Here is a 22,263-nt window from a genome sequence, read left to right on the forward strand (position 1 = left end):
CCTGAGGCAAACATCTGGTCTAGAACATTGTATCCCAACTGGTTTAATTTTTGCCAAGTCGGGAACAACTAGCATAGTTGGGCCATTGCAACAGTACACAATGTTACCCAACCCAATGGCACGGAGCATTTGGCAAGTCTAGAGCCCTCCTTTCTGTTCAAGACAATTGTACTGAAGTTTCTTAATTACTCACTGCATCACATCTTCACATTGGCCAAACTTGCTATATCTTTGTGTGGAAGAGAAGATGAATCCACGGCCTAGAAACTTTCATTTCTAGTCTTTAATGCATACAAACTGCTTACACAAACTGACAGACGAGCACACCCTGCTGCACCAGTGCTTCCAATAGAGCAGTTATTTCTACACAGGTGGAAAAAACTCTAGTGAGCAATTCCAGTGCCCCAGGTCACGTTTGGCCATAAAAGGATATCTCTGTTGTTAGACATAAACATCTTTGGTCACACAGTTCCCACAAAAAAAAAAAAAAAAAAAAAAAAATCAGGCAAAAATTCTACCACTGAAGGTACTCTCCAAGCATTCTCAGGGAACAGTATCAGAACAGTGATGCAGTTAAAATTAGGCTTTAATTTGACTAACAAAAAAATGGTTGTTTATTTTTACTAATAACATGATGCAGTCATAAAACTAGCAATTAGTAAATAAGTTAGAATACCAGCTGGGACTGCGTGAACTTTGTTTATCTTTCCATTTCTTTCAAACTAAAGTACACATGTAGCAAGTTCTCACGTTCAGAAGGGCTAACAGAGCTATAGAGACTACTCAGTAGAATATGTCCCTCCTTAGGTAGTCTACTTAGAACAAAAAGCCTGTATGCAAAGGTCAGTAAAGCAAGAAGTATGATATATAGCCTCAGGGTAGCAAGTTATGGACTACTATAACGTTTTTGTTTGCCAGGGAATGCACACCTAATGCATAAACGTATATGTTTAAATTTACTTAGGGTATTTTTGTCAGGATCGCAAAACTTAAAAGGTGACCTCATCTTCTCACCATCCTCCTGTTCAGCAGAAGGAAAACGCTGAAGAAAAGCACGTTTCCTTTCTGCTCGCCGCCGCTTCCCTGACAGCTCCCGCTGCCTCTCTGCCACGTCCCACCACCGACACCCGAGGACAGCGGGGCTGCTCGCAGGCTGTGGCCTCGCCTGGCGTTCAGCCAGAAAAAAAACCCTGCGGTGCTCACGCTCCACCTCCGGGTGGAAGTCACCAGAGAAGCCCCAGCCCTCGCCCCGCCGCCCCCGGACACCCCACCAGGCCGGGAGCGGGGCCGTGCGGCCCGGGCTCCTCCTCCTCCCGCCGCCGCGGAGCCGGCGCCGCTCGCAGGGTGGCAGCGCCGCGGGGCCGCCCGCCATGGCGGCCGCCCGCTGCCGCCCGGGGAGCTGACATGGCCCGGCCGAGCGGCGCGCGGCTGCTGCCGGCGGAGGCGGCCGCGGAGCCGGCGGAGAGCTACCAGCTGCGGCAGGAGAACGAGCTGCAGGCGCTGGAGTCCATCTACGGGCAGGACTTCCAGGATCTGCGTCAGGGCCGGGCCTGGAAGGTAGCGAGCGGGGCCCCGCGGCGCGGTGCGGAGAGGCGGCGGGCCTGCGGCGGCTCTCGGTGGCCGTGCTTTATCCGCCCGCCTCGCTGGGCTTTATTTCATTTATTATGGGTTTTATCCCCGCGGCCCCTCGTCCTCCTGCCTCCCGGCTGAATGGGAAGCCCAGAGAAACAGGTCTCCGTTCTGGAGAGGAACAGAGCGGGTTTTAATTAATTGGCTTTTTTTTTTTTTTTTTTTTTTTTTTTTTTTAATGCTTCCGAATTCATTCCTTAGCTGACTACTTACATACCTGCTTAACTCATTCATCTCCTCGGCATACATGTTGCTGATCTCTGCACATTTGCTCTATACCATGGCTTACTTGCACTGTGGCTGTTTCCCATCAGAACTTAATACTTACACTTCATTTTTTTTTACAGTATTTCTTTTTTACTTACAATTGATTGCCCAGGTCTACTACTCATTACTCTTTTCCATTTCTCTTTCATGTCTGCAATGTCTTCTTGAGAATTTTTTTCCAGCTGCATCTGGTGGCTCTGTTCTCCTGTACCCGGAGGTACTGGTCACTTACATCAGTCCCCCCAAATTTCACTGTTACTATCGTTTGTCTGTCCTCTTTGTCTTTAGTTTTTACAAAGTATCATGGCTGCTAATGTTTTTTCTGCCATACACCCAAACCTAAAATTCTTGCAGAAACTGGTGACTTTTTTGGGGGGGGAAGAAAGGGGCTGGAATTTAATGCTAGCAATGTCAGTAAATTCCCGAGTTCTTAGCAGTGCTGCTGGTCTCGCACCCCATTAAATTCATACCTGACATGCTTTTGACTTTACCTGTACTTTTTCCCCTTGGAAATGCAACGGCAAAGTAGAGGGGATAATGACTATCTTTTAAGTTGTTCCCATATTTGTTTTTCTATGTCATCTTATTTCCATACCTGTTCCTAACATTACTAAGGTCCGTTCCCTTTAAAAAAATAAAATACAATTCTAATTGAAAAGAAAAAGTTTAGAATCTTTATATGGCAATATTCTACTTAAATAAAAAAAAAAAAATGCAATTTCAAGAGAATGGCAGGAAGGGCAATACTAATAAAAATTACATTTTATGCTAAAAATATAAATACAACAAATCTATCTATTTGGCCAAACAAGATGTGATGTTATAGTCTATCGTCATATCAGAAAATACTGATTGGTGTTTGTTAGTGAGCTAAAACAAACAGGAAAGGAACAATTTCATTCATACGTTGAATGTATTAATTTGTGATATTACACAAATAACCTGTCACAGATTGTTAACTTTTTTCTACTACTAGCCTACAGTAAGCAAAATAGGAAGATTTTATTATTAAGCCTCCTTCTTGCTCAGTCTGACTCATCTTTCTATTAACTGTAACTGCACTTACCTGAAAACGTTCTAAAATTTATTGGATAAGCTGTGGTAAAGAACCAGCTCAGCTTCACTGAGCAGTATCAACACATTAGTGTATTATTTTCGTGGTTTGGATGGTCTAACCTCAATTCTGTCATGATACAGGTTGTGAGAGTTGTGTGCAATGATTCCTGCTTCAATTAAAACAACAACAAAATTTTTACATCAAAGCTTTGTTTTCCATTTTAGGTACGACAACCTCCTGAAATTAATTTAGTTCTGCATCCTCAGGGATTAACAGGTGGTAATGAAGTATATGCCAAAGTTGATCTGTGGGTCAAGTGTCCACATACCTACCCTGATACGTGAGTATACATTAAAATATAACTTTTTTTTTTCTGTGAACATTTCTCTCTTTTCCGTATTGAAATGTATGTTGGAAGAACATGGAGTTTCATTCGTTGCGTATTTTTGCTTTCTGCATGTCTGTATTTGTTCAGCCTGTGGTATGAGGGGTGACCATAAGATTTTGTGCCTGAATTGGATGTGGTCTCTTGTGCAATGGACAATAATAGGGCTACATTTGTCGGGAAAAGATCGCAGCCCTGAGCTGTAACTTGAAGATAAGTAAGTACAGGTGTACCTGTTAGCATCTTAGTGCTGTTTTGAAACTTGTTCAGCTCATGACCTATTCTGCTGATAGTGGGACTGACTCTTTAATTTTAAAACAATCTGTTGTCCTACTCATACCTGCTATTCCTGTTTTCTGCTCTTGGAATCTCCACGGAGAAAGTAAAAAGAATTGCAGATAATAAGCACTCCTAGTGTTTTGGGTCAGCGAGTAATTTTGGGGTATAGAATTGCAGTACAGGCACTGACCAAGATGTTCCATTCAGTCCTTATGTCACTGATTGCGTCCACAGCAGAGCTGCCTTTAGCCCATCTATTCGTACTGTGGCCTGAGGGGCGTACAAGGGAAGCGCTGTTCCCAGCCAAGTGACAGCTCAGTTATACGCTGTAGCATGGGGCATAGCAGCCCCTCTACTTTCTTTTTTTGTTTGTTTGTTTGTTTAAGTTAGGATAGCTACAGATGCTTTACTTGTTCCCATAAACATTTTTTTTCTTTTGCTTACTTATTGCACATGTCTTTATGTTTTTGTCACTTGTATAGTGGTGATAAATTTTAAACACCTAAATATTATGCTAGTAATATTTGCAAAGAACTCTTACATAAATTACTAGTTAAGAGCTAGCTGAATCATAAGAGACTGTGGAGGTTTCCTTACAAGTTCTGCTATGTGTAGCTGACAAGTACCGTGCAACTGGAAAAATTAATGAGTATAAAATCACATCTCTGATTTCATATCATATATGTAATATTTATGTCCTGCCTCACTGAGCATTGACCAATTGCCAAGTGACTATAAACTCCATTCCTTTTCCATCGCTGACCATTTTTTACCTGCTTTCTGTCTTACACAGTAGCTTTTTACATTTTTTTTTTTTTAATAAGGACATTCTTTATGTTCTGTTGCTTTCCCCCAGTGTCCCTGAAATAGAACTGAAAAATGCAAAAGGCTTGTCAAATGAGAAAATAAATGAATTAAAATCCAGACTGGCTGAACTGGCAAAACAGCGCTGTGGAGAGGTAAGAACTTTTCACTTGAGAAATATGCTCTGGTCCTAACTAGTTCTAAAAAATGTATAATATAGTGAAATACATCCATGTTGGAAGTATGATTTACCTCTTTTATTATAAATGTTTCTGTTTAATGAAAGTTAAGAATTTGCACACTTCCAAAATACAGGGTATGTATAAAAATGCAAGCTTTATCCCTGATTAAAGGCAGATTTAAAGGTTCCGTTTGTTCCTAGTTATTCCACAGTATGAAAGGCAGTAACTAACGCTAAAACTGAGAACTTTGTGCACTTTTCAGATTAATCTGAGTACTGTAAGTGGCTATAGCTTTTAAAACAAACTGACCACATAGGGAGTTTTTCAGTATGATCTGGTTCATCCAATGCTGAACTGGAGGGTGAGAGACCATGATTATAATACCAGCTCAACAGTTAACTTCTTCTGGGGCTGTAGCACAGTCACTCCATGCCATTGTGCCTTTTTTTTCTACTGTGGTTAGGAATATTGATGCTTGACTTCCCCCTTGAATATGGTAAAAAGAGAAAGGTAGAGAAATATGTGAAGCATAGAAGTTGTATTTATTTTTAAAGGATTTTATAGCTCCCCAGGTGTGTTTGGTATTAGGGATAGCTTTTTACATTGTTGCTGAGAACAGAAATGATTCAAAGAGTTAGTAGCAAACATCAAATTCTTTGTGAAAGCAGGGTTTATGGCATATTTCTTATCTATATGTGGAAATGTTATAGGTGAGCACATTTGATTTGCTCTATTTGCCTTTTTGAACGTGAAAGATACACAGCTGTGGAAGTTACTATATGCTCTAATAATATTCTGCTTTCATTTTCTTAAGCCTGTCAACTAAACAAATTTGGCAGGGGTTGCTCCTGTTTTAGTGTTGCCACATCTATGCCTTTTTCCCTTTGTATACTACACTTTTTTTTTTGGCCAACTTTAATACAGATACTTTCAAAAGAACGATACTTCTAGCCAGATACAGTTTTGTTCATTATATTTAATGGCCAAGATTTTTTTTTTTTTTTTTTATAATGACTGTGCTATGGACAATTATAGCAAATACTAGAAACAACGTTCAAACTTCTGAAGTAACCACAAAACTATGACATATATTCTCAATCTGCTCACAATTGACCTTAGGAGAGCCTATTGGCTTGTAGGGCTTTAAATCCTATTTTTATTTCTGATCTAATTGAAAGAAGCTACAAAAATGTTACAGGTTTTTCTAATAATTATCAAGAGGGAAGATCTTGCTTGATCCAGAAACATGCAGATACAGTTGTAAGTTACATATACAGTACACATTTTTGATTAATGCAATACAAAATGTAGTCTTGCATTATTTTCTCTACAGGGAAAGGGAGTCAACTATTCTCTCTGCCTTGGCAGATAATGCTTTATTAAACTGTATTCATCAATACTGAAAAAATGAAAATGCTTCAGTTACCTGTCAAACTGAACAACAGATGTTTTTTTTTATTATTATTATTTATTGGGATTTTGTCTTTTTTCAAATGTTTGCACATGCATGTTTGCCTTGCATTTTGAAGAGTAACCTGGGAAAGATAATCTAGTTTGTACATCAGACATATGAATATTGTGCTATTCTTTCTGTTCTGAATTGCCTTCTATCTTCATTCTTGTTTTTAAAAAAGGTGTTTCATTGTTTGAAGATGTTTGAAATGTCAGCCTGTTAGAGGCAGATGGTACAATTCAGTATGGCAGTTCTTCCAGCTATACATGCAAATTGAGCTCAGTGCTGCTTCTGAGTCTGTTGGGATGTATCTTTCTAATGTGTTCTTCAGTTTTGGAGTTGCAATGGCCTACTAATACTGTGGACTGCTTGAATTAATAGAGATATGCTACTAGACTGATGAAAGCTTAAGTCCTGATGGGTCAATAGGCCATCACTGTATACCTAGTTCAATAAACAGTAACTGAAAAATGATTTCATCCTGGCAAGCTGTGCAGCAGAATTTAGCTAAGGTTTCAGTGCAGTTCTTATTTTAGCAGTTGTAGTTTTAGAAATGTGAAATGCCTTACGTGGCTTTACACTTCTAACTGTGAGGCTAGATTGTAGAGAAAGGATTGGATTTCATGTTATAAATGAAAAAGCAACTATTTTGTAGTAGTAGTAGCTACAGTGATAGACAATTTTTAAAGGATTTATTCTGTTGTCGTTGGTATGTCTTAAACATGTATCTTTATGAATAGGAAAATATATCTAAAAGAAGGAGATAAGAAAAGGGATTTTGCAGGGAGGGAAGGGGGAAAGTGCTTAAATTTGTCTTTCAGTAATTTTCACCGTCTGTGCTACTGTGATCAGGGATTTTTCATGTTACAGTTCATTAATAAATAGCTCTGACAAAAAGTACTGAAATACAGTAAATTAATCTGGTAAGTAACAAAATGAACAGTCACACACTGCTGCTGCTGTATTGCTTTTCCAAGTGGGGTATCATTTTACGATGTTCTTTGAACTTGTTCTTCCAACTAGTTTGAGCTCTGCATGTCATTCACGTTTATTTTCTTTCAGGTGATGATATTTGAACTTGCAGGCCACATACAATCATTTCTCAGTGAGTATAATAAACCACCTTCCAAGTCTTTTCACGAAGAAATGCTAAAAAATCATCAAAAAGAACAAGAAAGGCTGGCTCAGGAGGAATTGCGTAGGGCACAAGAAGTTAAAAGAAGAGAGGAGCAGGAGGTAAGAGAAATTAAAGTATGAATAACCCTGTATTGTTTATGTTATTTTAACAATCTGTAGTAGACTTATGTGGCAAGGTTTTGCTAGCGGGAGGCTGCAGGGGTGGCTTCTGTGAGAAGAATCCAGAAGCTGCCCTTTGTTAGATAAGGGCCAGCCCCAAAGGGACCTGCTGCTGCCCAGAGCCAAGCCAATGAGCGGTGTTTGCACCTCTGTGAGAGCAGATTTAAGAAAGGGAAAAATACAACTGCTGTGCAACAACAGCTGGGGGAGTGAGGAGTGAGAAACAAACAGCCTTGCAGACACCAAGGTCAGTGAAGAAAGAGGGGGGAGAAGTGCTCCAGGTGCTGGAGCAGAAGTTCACCTGCAGCCCATGGTGTGCTACAGTGGAGCTGGTTTCCATGCTGCAGCCTGTGGAGGAGCTCCTGGTGGAGCAGGTGGATCTGCCCTAAAGGAGGCTGCGGCCTGTGGAGGACCCCTGCAGGAGGAAGCCCCAGGCTGGAGCTGCAGCCCATGGAGAGGAGCCCACGCAGGAGCACGTGGCCTGGCAGGAGCTGCTGTCCGTGGGGGCCCATATTGGAGCAGTTTGCTTCTGATGGATGGACCCATGTTGGATCAGTTCTTGAAGCCTGTGGGCAGCCCTCACAGGATCAGTTTGGGAAAGACGGCATCCTGTGGGAGGGACCCCACGTGGAGCAGGGGCAGAGAGGGACCATTAAGGAGCAGTGGAGGCGAAGGGTTAGGGACTGACCTCAGCCCCCATTTCCTGTTCCCCTGCGCTGCTTAAGGGAAGGAGGTGGATAGGGGGAAGGTCTTTTTAGTTTGTTTTCTTTGTTTCTCACTTCTCTATCTTGTTAGGATTAAGCAATAAATTTCTCTAATCTCCCTGCACTGAGTCTGTGTTGCCCATTACAGTAATTGTTGAGTGATCTTCCTGTCTTTATCTCAACCCTTGAGCCCTTTTTATCGTTTTTTCTCTCCCTTTCCCTTTGAGGAGGGGGAGAGCAGCTGTGGTGGAGCTCAGCTGCCCAGCTGAGTAAAACCACCCTCTATACAATCATGATTTTGTAAATCATCCTGCATATCCATAAGTTTAAAGGAATTATATCTTATCAACTGACACTGACAGCTCTGACCAATAGGTACCACATGAACTATCTGCTGTTGTAACATTATACTGATGAATTTTTAGCACTGAGTAATACTTGTGCAAACTTGAATGTTTGCAATACTGAAGCAAACCTGAATGTTGATTAATGATCCTATGGAAACCATTTATAAAGAGGACCTTATACAAATACATTCAGTGTGTTCCATCTTAAACTAGGAAGTATTATCCAGATACACAGATAATCCTACCTTCCTTCACCACAGATTGACTGCTATATTCACTATGACAAACTTCTCTAGAGAGCAATAAATCTAATCTAAGAGACATATTTATTCTGCACTAGAAGTGAGGGCATTCATCTGGGTCACAAAGAGAATTGTGGTGTGAAATCTCCACACTGTGGGAATATGGACATAATAGTTATTGTTGGATCTATCAGTAGAAGTTATTTTCTTTTGTCTGAATTCCATTCACCTTCATCATACAATTGATGCTATTTGGTCTTAACTTCCTCAGGAGAGCTGATTTTTATTATTATTATTATTTAATTTTATTCTTCTGAGATCTACAAATACTCTAACACTTTTGTGAAATCAATATCCTAGATTTTTGACAAGGTAAGATTAGCTGTTGCATTGTATGTACTGTTTGTTGCATGTTTAACAGCACTGAAATTCATTTCAGCAACGTGAAATCCTTAACGAGATTCAGAGACGGGAGGAAGAGAAAAGAGAAGAAAGAAAAAAGAAGGAGATTGCCAAACAGGTATTCTTTCTAAGCAGGTGTCCCCAAAAAAATGCAATACCTTTTTGTCAACTCTGTAGCACACAGAAATTTGAAAGAATAACATGTTTCCACTGTTCTTGGTATCTTCTCTCATCCAATGCTTTTATTAGATCTAGGTTAAAATACCATCTTCTGTTCTTGATTTCATGGAATTTATTTCTGAAATAAAACTAACTGTAAGGGAAAATAATTTAGTGGCATCTTTGTAATGTTCTGAGATGGATATTTTTAAATAGACATAGAATAAATCTAGTATGGTAACGTGTTAACAGTTTCATTGCAAAGCATCCTTACATTCCTGCCCATAGACAGTGCTGAAATGTGCTTTCTGAATCTCAGCACTTCTTCCTCAGCTTCACCTGTACATTTATTATGGAAACCTATTTTCTTCTGTGATCTGTATGACTTTATAGAATAGTAGCCAAGTGTACCCACATATTTTGAGGATAGCTTCTGTACTTAACCAGTATTTTTCCTTATTTATAGGAACGTCTGGAAATAGCTGCTCAGACAAGTCAAGAAAATTCTCACAGGAGAGATGCTGCAGGGTACAAAGTTGCTTCCAGTTTGAATGGGAACTGTTTGGAACATGGAGTGAATAATAAACACCGCCCAAATTCAGCTGGGCGTTCAAAGTATGTATGTCACTTTGCATGTGGATTTTTTTTTGTCACAGTTTGTATTTGGCAGTTGTTTCTCTATAGCGTTTGATAATCCGGAAATCCGCTTTCCTATCTCATTGCTAATCTTAGTATAATCAAATGAGATGCTGTCTGTGCTTGTGGAATGAGACGTCTCAAAAGTTTGTGTTACTATGCTTTACCTTTGAATTAATGGACTAATACTGATTTACCACACAACTGTTCTTACATTATGTCTTCTTTGCATTTTGTGTTCTTAACAAAAATACAAAAAGGCGGAGTTACTTATTCTAACAATGATAAAAATAATCAAAAATTGTCTAGAAGTGCCCTGGTACCATATTTGTGAAGTTAAGCAAAAGCTAAGCCTGTTTAGTTTTCTTAGGTCTGTCTTTACAAGGACATTGGTGCCCTTTGTATGTTCATGACACCTGAATTTTTGTCTACTGGGACTTAAACTTTCAGAAGATTATTTTAAATGTTTTTAATTTCATTTATAAAGTATATTTGAGTTCAGAAGGCCAGATGCTTTCTTTAGATACTGTTCTTTATACAGCTCTAGTGCAGTGACATCTCCGATGTATGTTTTTTGTTTTCTTTTTTCTTAAATTTGGTATTTTGAAGGAGTTTCTACGTGACCCTTCATAAACTCTTGTGATCCGTATACATAATTGCATTTATTTGGAGGAAACACTGTGTAATGGTGACACTTCTATTTTGAAGTAGATTGTACTAAGATGTAATGGAGGTTGGTTTACGTTAGTGGTCTTGAGTTCTTTCTGATATTAAATGCAGCTCCATACATGCATGTGAGAATGTTTGGAATGTTCCACTTCATTGGTTTTTGTTGTTGTTGTTTTGGCATTTTGTGTGGTTTTTGTTTGTTTTCTGAAAAACTTTCTCCTTCTTGCAGGATTAATTTAGAGGAGTAAAAGCAAATGGCAAACCCATTTTCAGCTGGGAAAAATAACTAAGCTAAAGCTGGAATGATTTTTTTAAAACTGCATATATTTGCTTTCTGTTATGTCTTGAAAGATAACACAAATCAAGGCATACTTAGGTATTTTTTAGAGCAGTAATATGTTTGTTGTGGTGGTGGTTGTTGTTATTACTATTATGTTTTCCAAACTGAAGTTGTCATCCTCAGCTGCAGAAGTTTTAAGGTTTGGATTAAACTTGCTAATTCAATTCCTGGCTTTGATTTTAGACACCCAGTGCAAAATGTTGTTGTTTGTAAAGTGCTGTATTTCTAATCAGATGTTTACACTAACTCCGTGTCTTTGATGAATGTTATGATTGGATACAAAAGTGTCTGAAAACTAATCCTGTTGCAGAAATGCTGCATTTAGGAATTAGGGACTGCAACAATATTTTTTTGAAACAGAGAAACATGTTCTGTCCACGTTGCAGGCGAGAACGCCAGTTTTCTGTTGGTAATAATGAAGAGTCCACCAGCAATTACGAGGTTTTGAACTTCAGCACAAGTGCTGGGCAACTTACTGTCCATAAAGGAAAATGTTTAGGTAAGCAAAATAACATTTGCAGCATGAAATGCTGTTTTGGGAGCTGTTTGGGGGGGCGGGAGAACTTGAACAATGTTACTATGTACAAAGTAGCACAACAAATTGTTGTGGAATATGAAATGTCACAGCCAGGATTGGGAAGGATTAATAAGCAAAATTACTTTGTGATAAATATTTCATGCTTTCTTAAGATTATTTTAAGTAAAAATCTGCTTCTGAAACAATTACTTAACTGAATAGCAATACCAAAAAAACACCCTCTCAACGTTTTATATTCTCTTCATAACTAAAATAATCCCCCAAATTTTTTGTTTGTTTGTTTGTATTTGTTTTGTTTTGTTTTGTTTTAATTTAAATAAATAGCTAGCTTGTCAAATACACATTGCCACCAAGCAAGAAATCATTTAACTTTCAATAATGTGAAACTAGTGGTAACAGCAGGGTTAGGGATACAGGCTTTTTCTCCTATCATGGCTGCTGATAGCAATGCAATGAAAGCAGCAGTTCTAGTGACAACTAAATATATGCAAGGGTAGGAGACTTTTGGAGATGAAAGGCCTCTGTGGATTGCCATGTAAGTGGACCATAAAATGTTTTTGTTGTTCTTTTTCAGTGGCAGGATAAGCAATCTAAAAGTCTCTGGTGCAAAAATAATTTTATTATATTGCAGTTTGACGATGAACAGTTATGTCCATGGAGTTTGGCATTTGTTCAGTGTGAAGAGTATTCAGTTACTGAAACCTAAAATTCTTAAAAGGTGCAGCAATTTCTGCCAATATGCTGTAGTTTTCATTTGAATAGTATGAGTTTATTTTATCTACATAGAATTCACATTCATCAGAGCTGATATTTTTCAGGACACATTTAGGTACAGATTTTGTTTAGTTGCAATTAGTTCTACATTTCAGGAACTGTAGAAAGCAGTGTTTCTTTAGCATATGCAGGAGCTCTTGTTAAGCCTTTAGGAAAAAAGAGAAACTGTCTTCCTTTTCTCTCCCTTCATATATAGGCAAGGATGAACAGCTTGGTAAATCAGTCTACAATGCATTGGAAATTCACAGTGGAGACTTTGTTTTAGTATATGAGTGGGTTCTACACTGGCAAAAAAAGATGGGAAAATTTCTTACAACGCATGAGAGAGAAAAGGTTGAGAAGTGTAAGAAGCAGGTAATGCCCATAGGTTGCACTTGGCTTGATAAAGTTTAGGGGGTGTTCAATGCTTTTGATAAAACTGCTAATTTGTATTAAGCTTGGGAGGGTGGTGATGAGCCTGAAAAGTTCAGAGTTTTCCACTTCAGAGGAAAATTAACATGTTGGGGTATTCAGGAGTACATTTAAAGCAATACAGCTCCAAGGAAGTGTACTTGCAAGTATGAATAAATAAAATATTACAATTCTGAAGAAAGAGGAAATCAAACGAGCCTGGCAGAAACTAGAGTTGTTCTTGTCCCTTGTCTACAATGCATTCTTTTCACATAAGGATGAGGATATCATATACTGTATATATATTTTTTGTATTATCTATTTTATTAATTGTGCGTTCATGAAATATGACACAATGCATGTTATGTTGTTTTTCTCTAACAGCTTCAGGGTGCAGAGACAGAGTTCAGCTCACTGACAAAGCTAAGTCACCCAAACATAGTGCATTATATATGTATGAACCTTAAAGAACGGGATGATTCAATTGTGGTGGACATTTTAGTGGAGCACATAAGTGGTTACAGCCTTTCTACATACTTGCACAAAGAGACTCCGGTTCCAATTGAGCAGTTGCGCCATTATGTGACCCAGATTTTGTCAGCTCTCGACTACTTGCACAGTAATTCAGTAGTGCACAAAGTTCTTTGTGCTTCCAGTATCCTGGTAGATGCTGAAGGAAACATCAAGGTGACAGACTACAGCATTTCCAAGCGCTTAGCTGATATCTGCAAAGCAGATGTTTTTGAGCAAACCAAAGTTCGTTTTAGTGAGGATTCTCTTCCCAGCAAACCTGGAAAAAAAGGAGATGTATGGAGTCTGGGCTTGCTTCTGCTTTCACTCAGCCAGGGCCAAGTAACGAAGGAATATCCAGTTGCTGTTCCTAGCAATTTACCTGCTGACTTCCAAGACTTTCTGGAAAAGTACGTGTTTGCTGCATTCCTGTATCTTCTTCTCTTTTATATTTTTTATTATTATTTTTTTTAAGGCTTGAACAGTTTTTCAAAAGATCAGCTAAATCCCCCTATGTCACTAGTCGTTTTTTAGAGAAGAGGTGTTTTCTTTCTCAGGCTGCTAATCTGGGATTCAGGAGAACAGATCTGCTGCTCTCTTCTGCTCTGTTCTGCCACCAGCTTTGTGTGGATAAGTCATTAGTCTCTCTTTGCCTCTGATTCCATCAGAATTGATAAAGGTGATCATTCCTTAACAGAAATCTGTTTGAACGTTTAGGTCTGATCTGGGATAGTTCTTTGAACAGTTCTCTTTTTGGGTTGCTAACAGATGTGTTTGCTTGGAAGATAAGGAAAGATGGACTCCTCAGCAGCTGTTACAACATAGTTTCATAAACATTCCACAAATGAAAACACCTGTAGCAGAAGAAAATCTAGATGGTGAGAAACAGTTTTTTCTGTATTCTGTTAAATAATAACTGGACCACATGCCTGCAGTAACAGAAAAATTGGGCTGTGCTAGAGCATCAAAATTGTGTTTGTACAAGTGCTTTGCAATAACTAATCGAGAAGTTAAGGACCACACCAGCTTATAGGTCCATGACTAGCTGGGGTGGTCTGACTGTTGTTTTCTCATCAGCAGAGAAAGCTGATGATTTAATTAAACCTGGAAATTCCTCCGCCTTCTGAATCATGTAAATGTCAGATTTTATTTTCTTCCCAGAAGATTCTTTTTCAGTGAGATGTCTTCCTTCATTGTATTCTGTTCAAATTGCTAACTTTGTCCAGTATAATTAACATTGGTAATGAAACACAGTATTAAGGTGTATTCTTATACCAGAGCTTAACTCTACTCAGCAGAGCACTTCTGTATCCTAGATTTTAGTTGTACTTGGTTATTTAGGGTTTATCTGCCTCCTAATGCTTGTTTGACAGTTGCCTAATGCCTTATCGCCTTACCGCTGTACTACTACCAGTGCTGGTAACTGTGATGTCCTCATTACAGATTCAGCAGGTGTAGATTGCATTGAAACAGTTGTACCCAGCAGTCAGATATCCAGCGCTTCATTCTTCACAGAAACACAGAGACAATTTTCACGCTATTACAATGAGTTTGAAGAGCTAAAATTACTTGGCAAAGGAGCTTTTGGAGCAGTCATCAAGGTATGCTATAAAAATAATATCCCACTATTTAATCCTTTTTGGAATGCGCTTGTTTTCTCTGAAGCAAAACAATGTACTCAATATTTACTTGGTTTTGTTGATGATTTTCTAGTGTGCTGTACCTGTATTGTGGTTTGTTTTTGTTTTTTAATCTGGAATTGAGTAGGCTTATAAATTTTGTTAGGGATTACTGGGATCCTAGGGAGAGGTCCATCAGTATGGGGAAGTTGGCATTTGAATTGCAGTCATTTCCCAGGTGGAGGAGGGAAAACTTACCACTTCCATGTAATTATTCTACTTCAGACTCTATTTGGTAGAGCGTTCATAAGCATTTGATGTCAGATTTGTTCGAATTTTGCAGGTGCGAAATAAGCTTGATGGTTGCTATTATGCTGTTAAACGTATCCGCATAAACACTGCCAGCAAGCAGTTTCGGAGGATTAAGGGGGAAGTAACGTTACTTTCCCGCTTGAACCATGAAAATATTGTGAGGTATTACAATGCTTGGATAGAAAAACATGAAAGTCCTGCTCCCATTGCTCCATCATCTGAAACAGCTGAAGAGAAGAGAGTGCCCACCAAAGCAGATCTCATCCTTACCACAGAGGAGTCAAGTGATGTGGAAGCCAATGCTCCTCCCCCAGTTCTGACAAGTTCAGTTGAGTGGAGTACTTCATGTGAAAGATCCTCCAGCAACAAGTTCAGCAGAGCTGATCAGGAGTCCAGTGATGATGACGATGATGATGGCGATGGGGTGTTCTCACATTCTTTTTTGTAGGTAGTCTTCATTATTAGCTCTGTAGGGAACACTAGCACGGCTGAGTATTCCAGGCTTGTGTCTTTTACCATTCTGATTTGCGTCAGAGACAGTTCACTGCATTTTCATTCTGTCCTCTGGTAATAAATTACTGTATTTGCCAGCAGTTGGATAGCTAGGGAGAGGAAAATTTGTAGTTAAAAACTGTCAGTATAAAAAGAAAATGTTGTTTTAGGCTTCTAGAAGTTTCTTAGCATCTGTTTCAGAATGCATGGCAGTTTACTTTTACATTGGACTATCTTCCAACCTTAAGACATAATGTTTTTAATAAACAATATCAGAGAAATATTTAAAATCCTGAAAATTACTTTACTCATCCTTTTTTTCTTTTGATTTGTTAACACGTTCAATACCTAGCAGTGTTTGCGGAGTGGTTCTTTCACTTCTGTTTTTGTTGTTGGTGATTAAGCATTGGATCATAAGTGAACTTATCTCAGTTTTTCTTAGTGAAGGCAGAAATGAAAATTTCCTGATGTAAATATATGCCTCTGTTTTAAGAGACTGAGCTGTCAAAGGAAGTTTAGCTTTGCAAGCAGGATACTTTTGTTTTCATTTGTTTGTTTAAGGTATATAAGGGTCCTTCAAGAGAAACTTAAATAAAAGAAGGAAATTATTTTTTTTCAGCAATAATAGGCTCCAGGTTTCATGATAAATATTTTGGTAATATTTACTTTAGGAATACCAAAACATTTCTTTTTTTTTTTTTTTAATAGGCCAACCACAGATTCTGAAAGTGAAATAATTTTTGATAACGAGGATGAAAACAGTAAAGGTCATCCTCCAGTAAGTATAAAGAAAAAGCTAGTGAAAACGCTAAGATCATAAAATAGCCTTTGACAAGCAAACAGGTTGCTTGGGAGGTTTTGTTTCATGTTTTGTGTAAGCACAGGGTTATGTTCGTGATAGCAAATGTGCCATCAGGAGCTACATAAAAATACACGTGATGCAACTAATCTGGATTCTTTTTCTCACAGTGTCATTGAGCTAAATGTGAGTCATATTCTGTAGTCATGAGCCTGGTTAGCGCAAGTTTAAGACATGTATGTACATGATTTATCAATTTACCATCTGGACTGCCTTACATCATATGGAAGTTGAATTCTGTTCTCTTTTTAGGGGATGTAAACCAGTGTATTTGCTCATACTAGCCACTTTCACAGAGTGGTGACGTGTTTGTAGCATTCAAAGAGAGATGGGAGGTCAGCATAATGTATGTGAGGTTTTAGTTGTTCTTAAGATTTTGAATCACACCACTTTTAGTGAAAAGTCAGAACACTATATCAATAGAAAGCTAATACCTAGAACTTTCTACAGCATGTAGAATCTGTCATTGCCAGTCCTGATGATTTGTAAAATTCTCCCATTGATTCTTTATCTCCTTCTTTCTGTTGAAACGTACATTGTCATGACAAAGCTTTCAACATATATTTAATAATAAGATGGCAGTACGTTTATTATCATGGAAGGATAGAGAGGATTTATATCATATATCAAAGTTATTGTTTTTTTTCCTTATTAAATTTACTAGGTACGCTTTGAATATTGCAGTTTCAAAGGTGTTGTTTGTTTGTTTTAAACATGACACATTTTGAGATTTAGATTTTATCTAGATCTTCTGGAAGACTTTTCTTCCAGTGTCTAATTAGGACAAAAATGTTATTTGTTCTCACTTTTAAAAGTGAGAGTTGGGTCATACCTGTTTTTCCAGCAGATTTAGGAGCAGCAGTGTTATAAAAACGTCAATATATTATTTTGCTAATATTAAAACCCAGTCACAGAAGAAGAGTTTTCATGAATGTGTTCTACCCAATAAAGACTAGTAGCATGCTTAAAAAGAACTCTGGACAGCTTCCTGTAGCTATATCTTCTCTTATTTTTACTGTGATACAGGATGAAGAAGGCAATGAAAAGAGTAGCCACGAAGAAGACAGGATACCAGTCATTCAGACAGTGCATTACCTGTACATTCAGGTCAGTCTGCTTGTAGCCCTGGTCTGGAAGGGAGGCACAGCTAGATGGAATTAGATTTTTATATGATTGTTTGCACATGCTGTGCATACGCATAATATAATCAGTTAAGGATCCAAGTAAAATAAAGCCAAAAATACTTGGAAGTTTGGTTTAAACATGGATTATGCCTAGACTGCTTTCATCTTGTTTTTAACATTTATGTTTGAGAATGGACTACTGAACAAGCTAGTACCGTTGTCCCTGAAAATGGGATAGGACCCATAAGTAAGTTCAGATTTTCTGGCTAAAATACATCTCTCCAGAAAATTCCAAACAGCTGAATATTATCGTGATAGCTGCTTCTGAACTGTGTTTTACCGAACCAGGCATTATCATGCTCACATACTCAAGTTTCTGATTTTTATTTTTTTAACAAAACTGCTCTTTTCTCCCTCTCTCCCTCCCCTACATATGCATAACTGAAGATGGAGTATTGTGAAAAGAGCACATTAAGGGATACTATTGACCAAGGATTATATGAAGACACCAGTCGGCTTTGGAGGCTTTTCCGAGAAATTTTAGATGGGTTAGCTTACATCCATGAAAAGGTTAGTAAGTATGACAGTTACGACCTGTCCATAATATATGTTATGATACATTCTATTCTACTCATCTATTCATTTTTGAGCGTTGGATTCCATATAATTGTGTTTATTAGCAAGTTTTTTTCCTTACTCTTCCTATTATTATTCAGTTCTAGGGTTTTAGAATGTATTATCATAAATTTGATTTTTTAATGAATCACTTCAAATCTTTCCCTTTGTCATTAAAAAAAAAAAAAAAAGCCTACCTTTAAAAACGCTGCATTAGGTATCTGTTAACATAAAAGATTGTTTCTAGCTTCTGGGCTAGTGACTACAGTCTTACTTCAAAATTAATAATCAGTGATTAATGCACTAAGTTTTCCACTATATATAGAATAATTAAATTATGTAATACTGTTTTTTTACTATAAAGACTTAGACATTTTGCATTGTGTTTCTTGTTTCATACGATGTTGGTCTTTTTTGTTTTTGTTTTTTTTTCCTGCTATAACAGGGAATGATCCACAGAGACTTGAAACCTGTGAACATTTTTTTAGATTCCAATGATCATGTGAAAATTGGTGATTTTGGTTTAGCTACAGATCATCCAGCAAATGCAGTGAGTACAGCTGAAAGTGAATGAAACAACTTTCATTTTGTGTTGCAACATTACATGAATATTACATGATTATATGTAATATTACATGTAATGTTATATGAATATACATTAAAATAGAAAATAATGCTAATCAAACCTTATATTGTGAATGCCATAAATATTTTTATTTCTAAGAGTCTAGAATTAAAATGTGTACTGCAAACCAAAGCAGCAAGAAAAGCCAACAGAAGCATTTCAAGTGCCACGTACAATATATCTGTTTTCCTGATTTCAGGCAATCTCTAAACAAGAAGAAAATCACTCAGATAGTTTTGTTAAGGCTGACCCCTCAGGTTAGTATACATAGTAGCTTACTTCAAATGATTTTAAGCAAAGTTCTGTTTTCTGCAACATTGTGTACGCTGTTAGAACTTACAGTCATTGTTTGAAAATGACTTTGTGTGTATTTTGTTTCTTTGTTTTGAAAAAAAAAATCTAACTTCTGGGTGGATACGTTACATAAAATCTAGCAGTTTTGCCAGTTATCTGATTGAATTTGTTTCCACTCCTAGCCTTCTGCCACAGACTGGTGCTTTTATTATGGTGGGTTATATAGAGATCCTGTATATCTGTTCTATCTGTAATTATGTTCTCTCAACTGTCTGTATAGGACAATTTCAAGACTTTTATTTGGTCTCAATTTCAAGAGTTTTATTTGGTTTCATTGCTATAGGTAGGACGTAGATAGTATAGACAGGCATGTATACTTGACATATGAAGGTAAGAACTGTTTTGCAAACTGTTCTTGACTGGGTATCTCTCATGAAGTACTGCATGCCACCATGAAAGCAACAAAGACAAACGATGAGTGAGATTTCCTGACTTTGCTGTGTTTCTTTCCTGCCTTCTTGACACTAATGCTTTTATCTTTTGATGTGTAGGTAGTCTGACAGGGATGGTTGGTACTGCGCTGTATGTCAGTCCAGAAGTCCAAGGAAACACTAAGTCTACATATAATCAGGTATGATTAAGTAGACTTAATAAAAAGGCAGCATAGAATCTAAGGTACTATGTACAGTGCAGGTCACTCATGATCAACAAAGCTGAATTCAAGGTGGAAAAGGATGTGGTGGGACTTCTGAGATAATGAAAGGAATGAGAAAAATTCCTTTGGGGCCAAGGTGGAAGGATATAGGCAAGACAGTTATTTGGCCTGTGCTGTAACTGTCTGCATGCAAACTACCTGATGTTGAAAGGTGAATCTTTATAAGTAAATGGGTTAGAAATCTTACCATCTTTAGCTAAAGTAAAATATCATAATCTGAAGTATATATTGCTCTCGTGGATTCCTAGATTGTGATTTTGCGGTTGGCAGTACTTTATTTTCTTTATGGAGGATCCTGTTTATATGCAGAAATTAGCTGAATTTCAAAACAAGAATGATTTCAAAGTGAAACAGAGCCCTTTATGTCATGGCAGTGCTGCGAAAATAAAGGATACTGAAGTCTACCAAATCTTAATTGATTGCATCATTTAACAAAAATTAAACAACAACAACAAAAGCCAACCCACACATCTCTTATGCTAATGTGAAATTTAAAGAAAATATTATTTTTCTCTGCTGTCATCTTTGACAGAAAATTCACAGGTACTGCATTTAGATTTCCATTTTGTCTTCCACAGAAAGTGGACCTATTCAGTCTGGGTATAATATTCTTTGAAATGTCTTACCACCCCATGAGTACTGCATCAGAAAGGATCTTTGTGCTTGGTCAGCTTAGACTGGTAAGTATACAGGTATAAAAGATTGAATTCTGTGCATCAGATAGTTTAAGAGAAGGAAAAGGATGCAAAACATAGCAAAAATGTTTCCATGAGGAGTGCTTTTTTTTTAAAGGAAAAAAAAAGTTAAAATATGGAATACAAAGGAAATAATAAAATTGGAGCTGTTAGTGATGTCATAATGTAATATAGATTTCTTTGTTATTAACATCAGTCAGTATTCAGCATTTCAGGCATTTCAGTAACATTCTTCTTTCTGTTAGCTCTTCAAACTAACTATGCCATGTATTTTGTTTGTTTGTTTTTCCCCCATTGGAATAAAAATGCTTGGTCTTTCTGATTAAAAAATATGGAACATAAAATAAGACCAGCTTGCATAAGCTGGACTGACTGTTCAAATTAATTTTTTTTTTTTTTTTAATAGCCCAATATTGTATTTCCTCAAGACTTTGACGAAGTCAAGCATGCAAAGCAGGTAATTTTGAGGGCATTTTAACTAGTAGGTATTATCTGTCAAGAAGAATTAATTATTATTTTTCCCACTTAAGTCTAAATTAGTAATTTCTTTCAAGCTGTTATTACTTGATATTAGAACAAAGTGAGGAGAAAAAAAAAAAGTAAAGTTGACATGGAAATATGCTTATCCACAAAATTCCCTGAGTACAGTCAAACATATGCAGAGTTCACCCACATATATGTATCTTTTAAGCTGTCACGGACAATTTTTACTTCTTAGGCATAAACAAATTGCAACTATATTTTTTTAACCCTTAATTTAGACTTTAGAAAGAGATCCATGTCACAGGACAGAAAGGGATATATAGCTTAAATTGACACTCTTAGTTGGAAAATTGCTACCAAGAGCTTTTTGGGAAACTTGGGATGACAAGAACTCAGTAGATTTGAATAGAGGTTGTTTTTTTTTTTTTTTTTTCTTTTTGTCTCATCATATTTAGTTCATGCCTCCATGGCAGAGGAATGAAGTGATAAGGTGCAGTGTAATTTTTTCTGAACCATCTAAGAAAAATTCTTCCTTGTGCAAGGACTCTTTCATTAACCATTAGAATTAACTTTTTGTCTGTTTTGCTAGTGGAACAGCAATCTGTCTGTCACTAGTACCATAAAAAATATTTCCATTTTGTACAGTTTACCAAAATATGCTGGGAAGATTCTCTCTTTCTTTAATGTCTGTAACTCTCAAACCTATGCATGTGACTGTATTTTCTCTTAACTTTGTTAATAAAATGCCAGAGCTTGCATAACACAGAACAGCAAAAGGCACTACATATTTCTGTCACCCCTTGAGACCTAAATGGACTAACAAACTTCTAATAATTTTAGTTGTTTTTTATTCAGATAATACCATAATAAAAGATACTTAGAATAAGCAAAGAATTACCCAACTTAAAGATTCAGACCCTGTTTTCTTTTTTTTTTTTTTTCCCTGTATAGTCTGATGCATGTATCGTTCTGTATGTGTGATGTGTCTAAGAAGGTTTTGGTAACTACCACTAGCATAAAAGAAACTATAAAATTTTGATTTAATTTGTAGAGATCAGTTATTACATGGCTCTTGAACCATGATCCTGCAGCACGACCAACAGCTGTGGAGCTGTTAAAAAGTGAACATCTTCCACCACCACAAATGGAAGAGTCTGAGCTTCATGAAGTACTCCACCATACCTTAGCAAATGTGGATGGAAAGGCCTACCGGACTATGATGAGTCAAATATTTTCACAGCGTATATCTCCAGCTATAGACTATACCTATGACAGTGATATGCTGAAGGTTTGTAGGTGTTAAAGGGGATTTTTTTGAGTTTTCTCCTGTACTGGATTAAAAAAAAAAAAAAAAAAAAAAAAAAAGT

At 37.4% G+C, this 22,263-nt stretch overlaps 1 protein-coding gene across 2 annotated transcripts in view; it reads left to right on the top strand.

The window, feature by feature from the left end:
* The first annotated feature begins 1,302 nt into the window (after positions 1-1,302).
* The window catches only part of EIF2AK4 (eukaryotic translation initiation factor 2 alpha kinase 4), a 37,047-nt gene continuing 16,086 nt past the window's right edge, over positions 1,303-22,263 (top strand). The window contains exons 1-22 of one of the 2 annotated variants that reach the window (XM_035326578.1): positions 1,303-1,557; positions 2,066-2,113; positions 3,178-3,293; positions 4,474-4,576; positions 7,119-7,292; positions 9,085-9,165; positions 9,673-9,821; positions 11,238-11,350; positions 12,360-12,517; positions 12,938-13,473; positions 13,832-13,941; positions 14,507-14,664; positions 15,026-15,438; positions 16,195-16,264; positions 17,372-17,452; positions 17,917-18,039; positions 18,530-18,634; positions 18,909-18,966; positions 19,555-19,634; positions 20,297-20,398; positions 20,820-20,870; positions 21,948-22,184. In XM_035326578.1, the coding sequence (XP_035182469.1) occupies positions 1,405-1,557; positions 2,066-2,113; positions 3,178-3,293; positions 4,474-4,576; positions 7,119-7,292; positions 9,085-9,165; positions 9,673-9,821; positions 11,238-11,350; positions 12,360-12,517; positions 12,938-13,473; positions 13,832-13,941; positions 14,507-14,664; positions 15,026-15,438; positions 16,195-16,264; positions 17,372-17,452; positions 17,917-18,039; positions 18,530-18,634; positions 18,909-18,966; positions 19,555-19,634; positions 20,297-20,398; positions 20,820-20,870; positions 21,948-22,184 (3,219 nt within the window). In that variant the 5' untranslated portion in view covers positions 1,303-1,404. The remainder of the gene's footprint in view (positions 1,558-2,065; positions 2,114-3,177; positions 3,294-4,473; positions 4,577-7,118; positions 7,293-9,084; positions 9,166-9,672; positions 9,822-11,237; positions 11,351-12,359; positions 12,518-12,937; positions 13,474-13,831; positions 13,942-14,506; positions 14,665-15,025; positions 15,439-16,194; positions 16,265-17,371; positions 17,453-17,916; positions 18,040-18,529; positions 18,635-18,908; positions 18,967-19,554; positions 19,635-20,296; positions 20,399-20,819; positions 20,871-21,947; positions 22,185-22,263) is intronic. The other variant, XM_035326579.1, reaches the window with a different exon arrangement.

This window comes from Oxyura jamaicensis, chromosome 5 (genome assembly GCF_011077185.1).
Source record: "Oxyura jamaicensis isolate SHBP4307 breed ruddy duck chromosome 5, BPBGC_Ojam_1.0, whole genome shotgun sequence".
NCBI lineage: Eukaryota > Metazoa > Chordata > Aves > Anseriformes > Anatidae > Oxyura > Oxyura jamaicensis.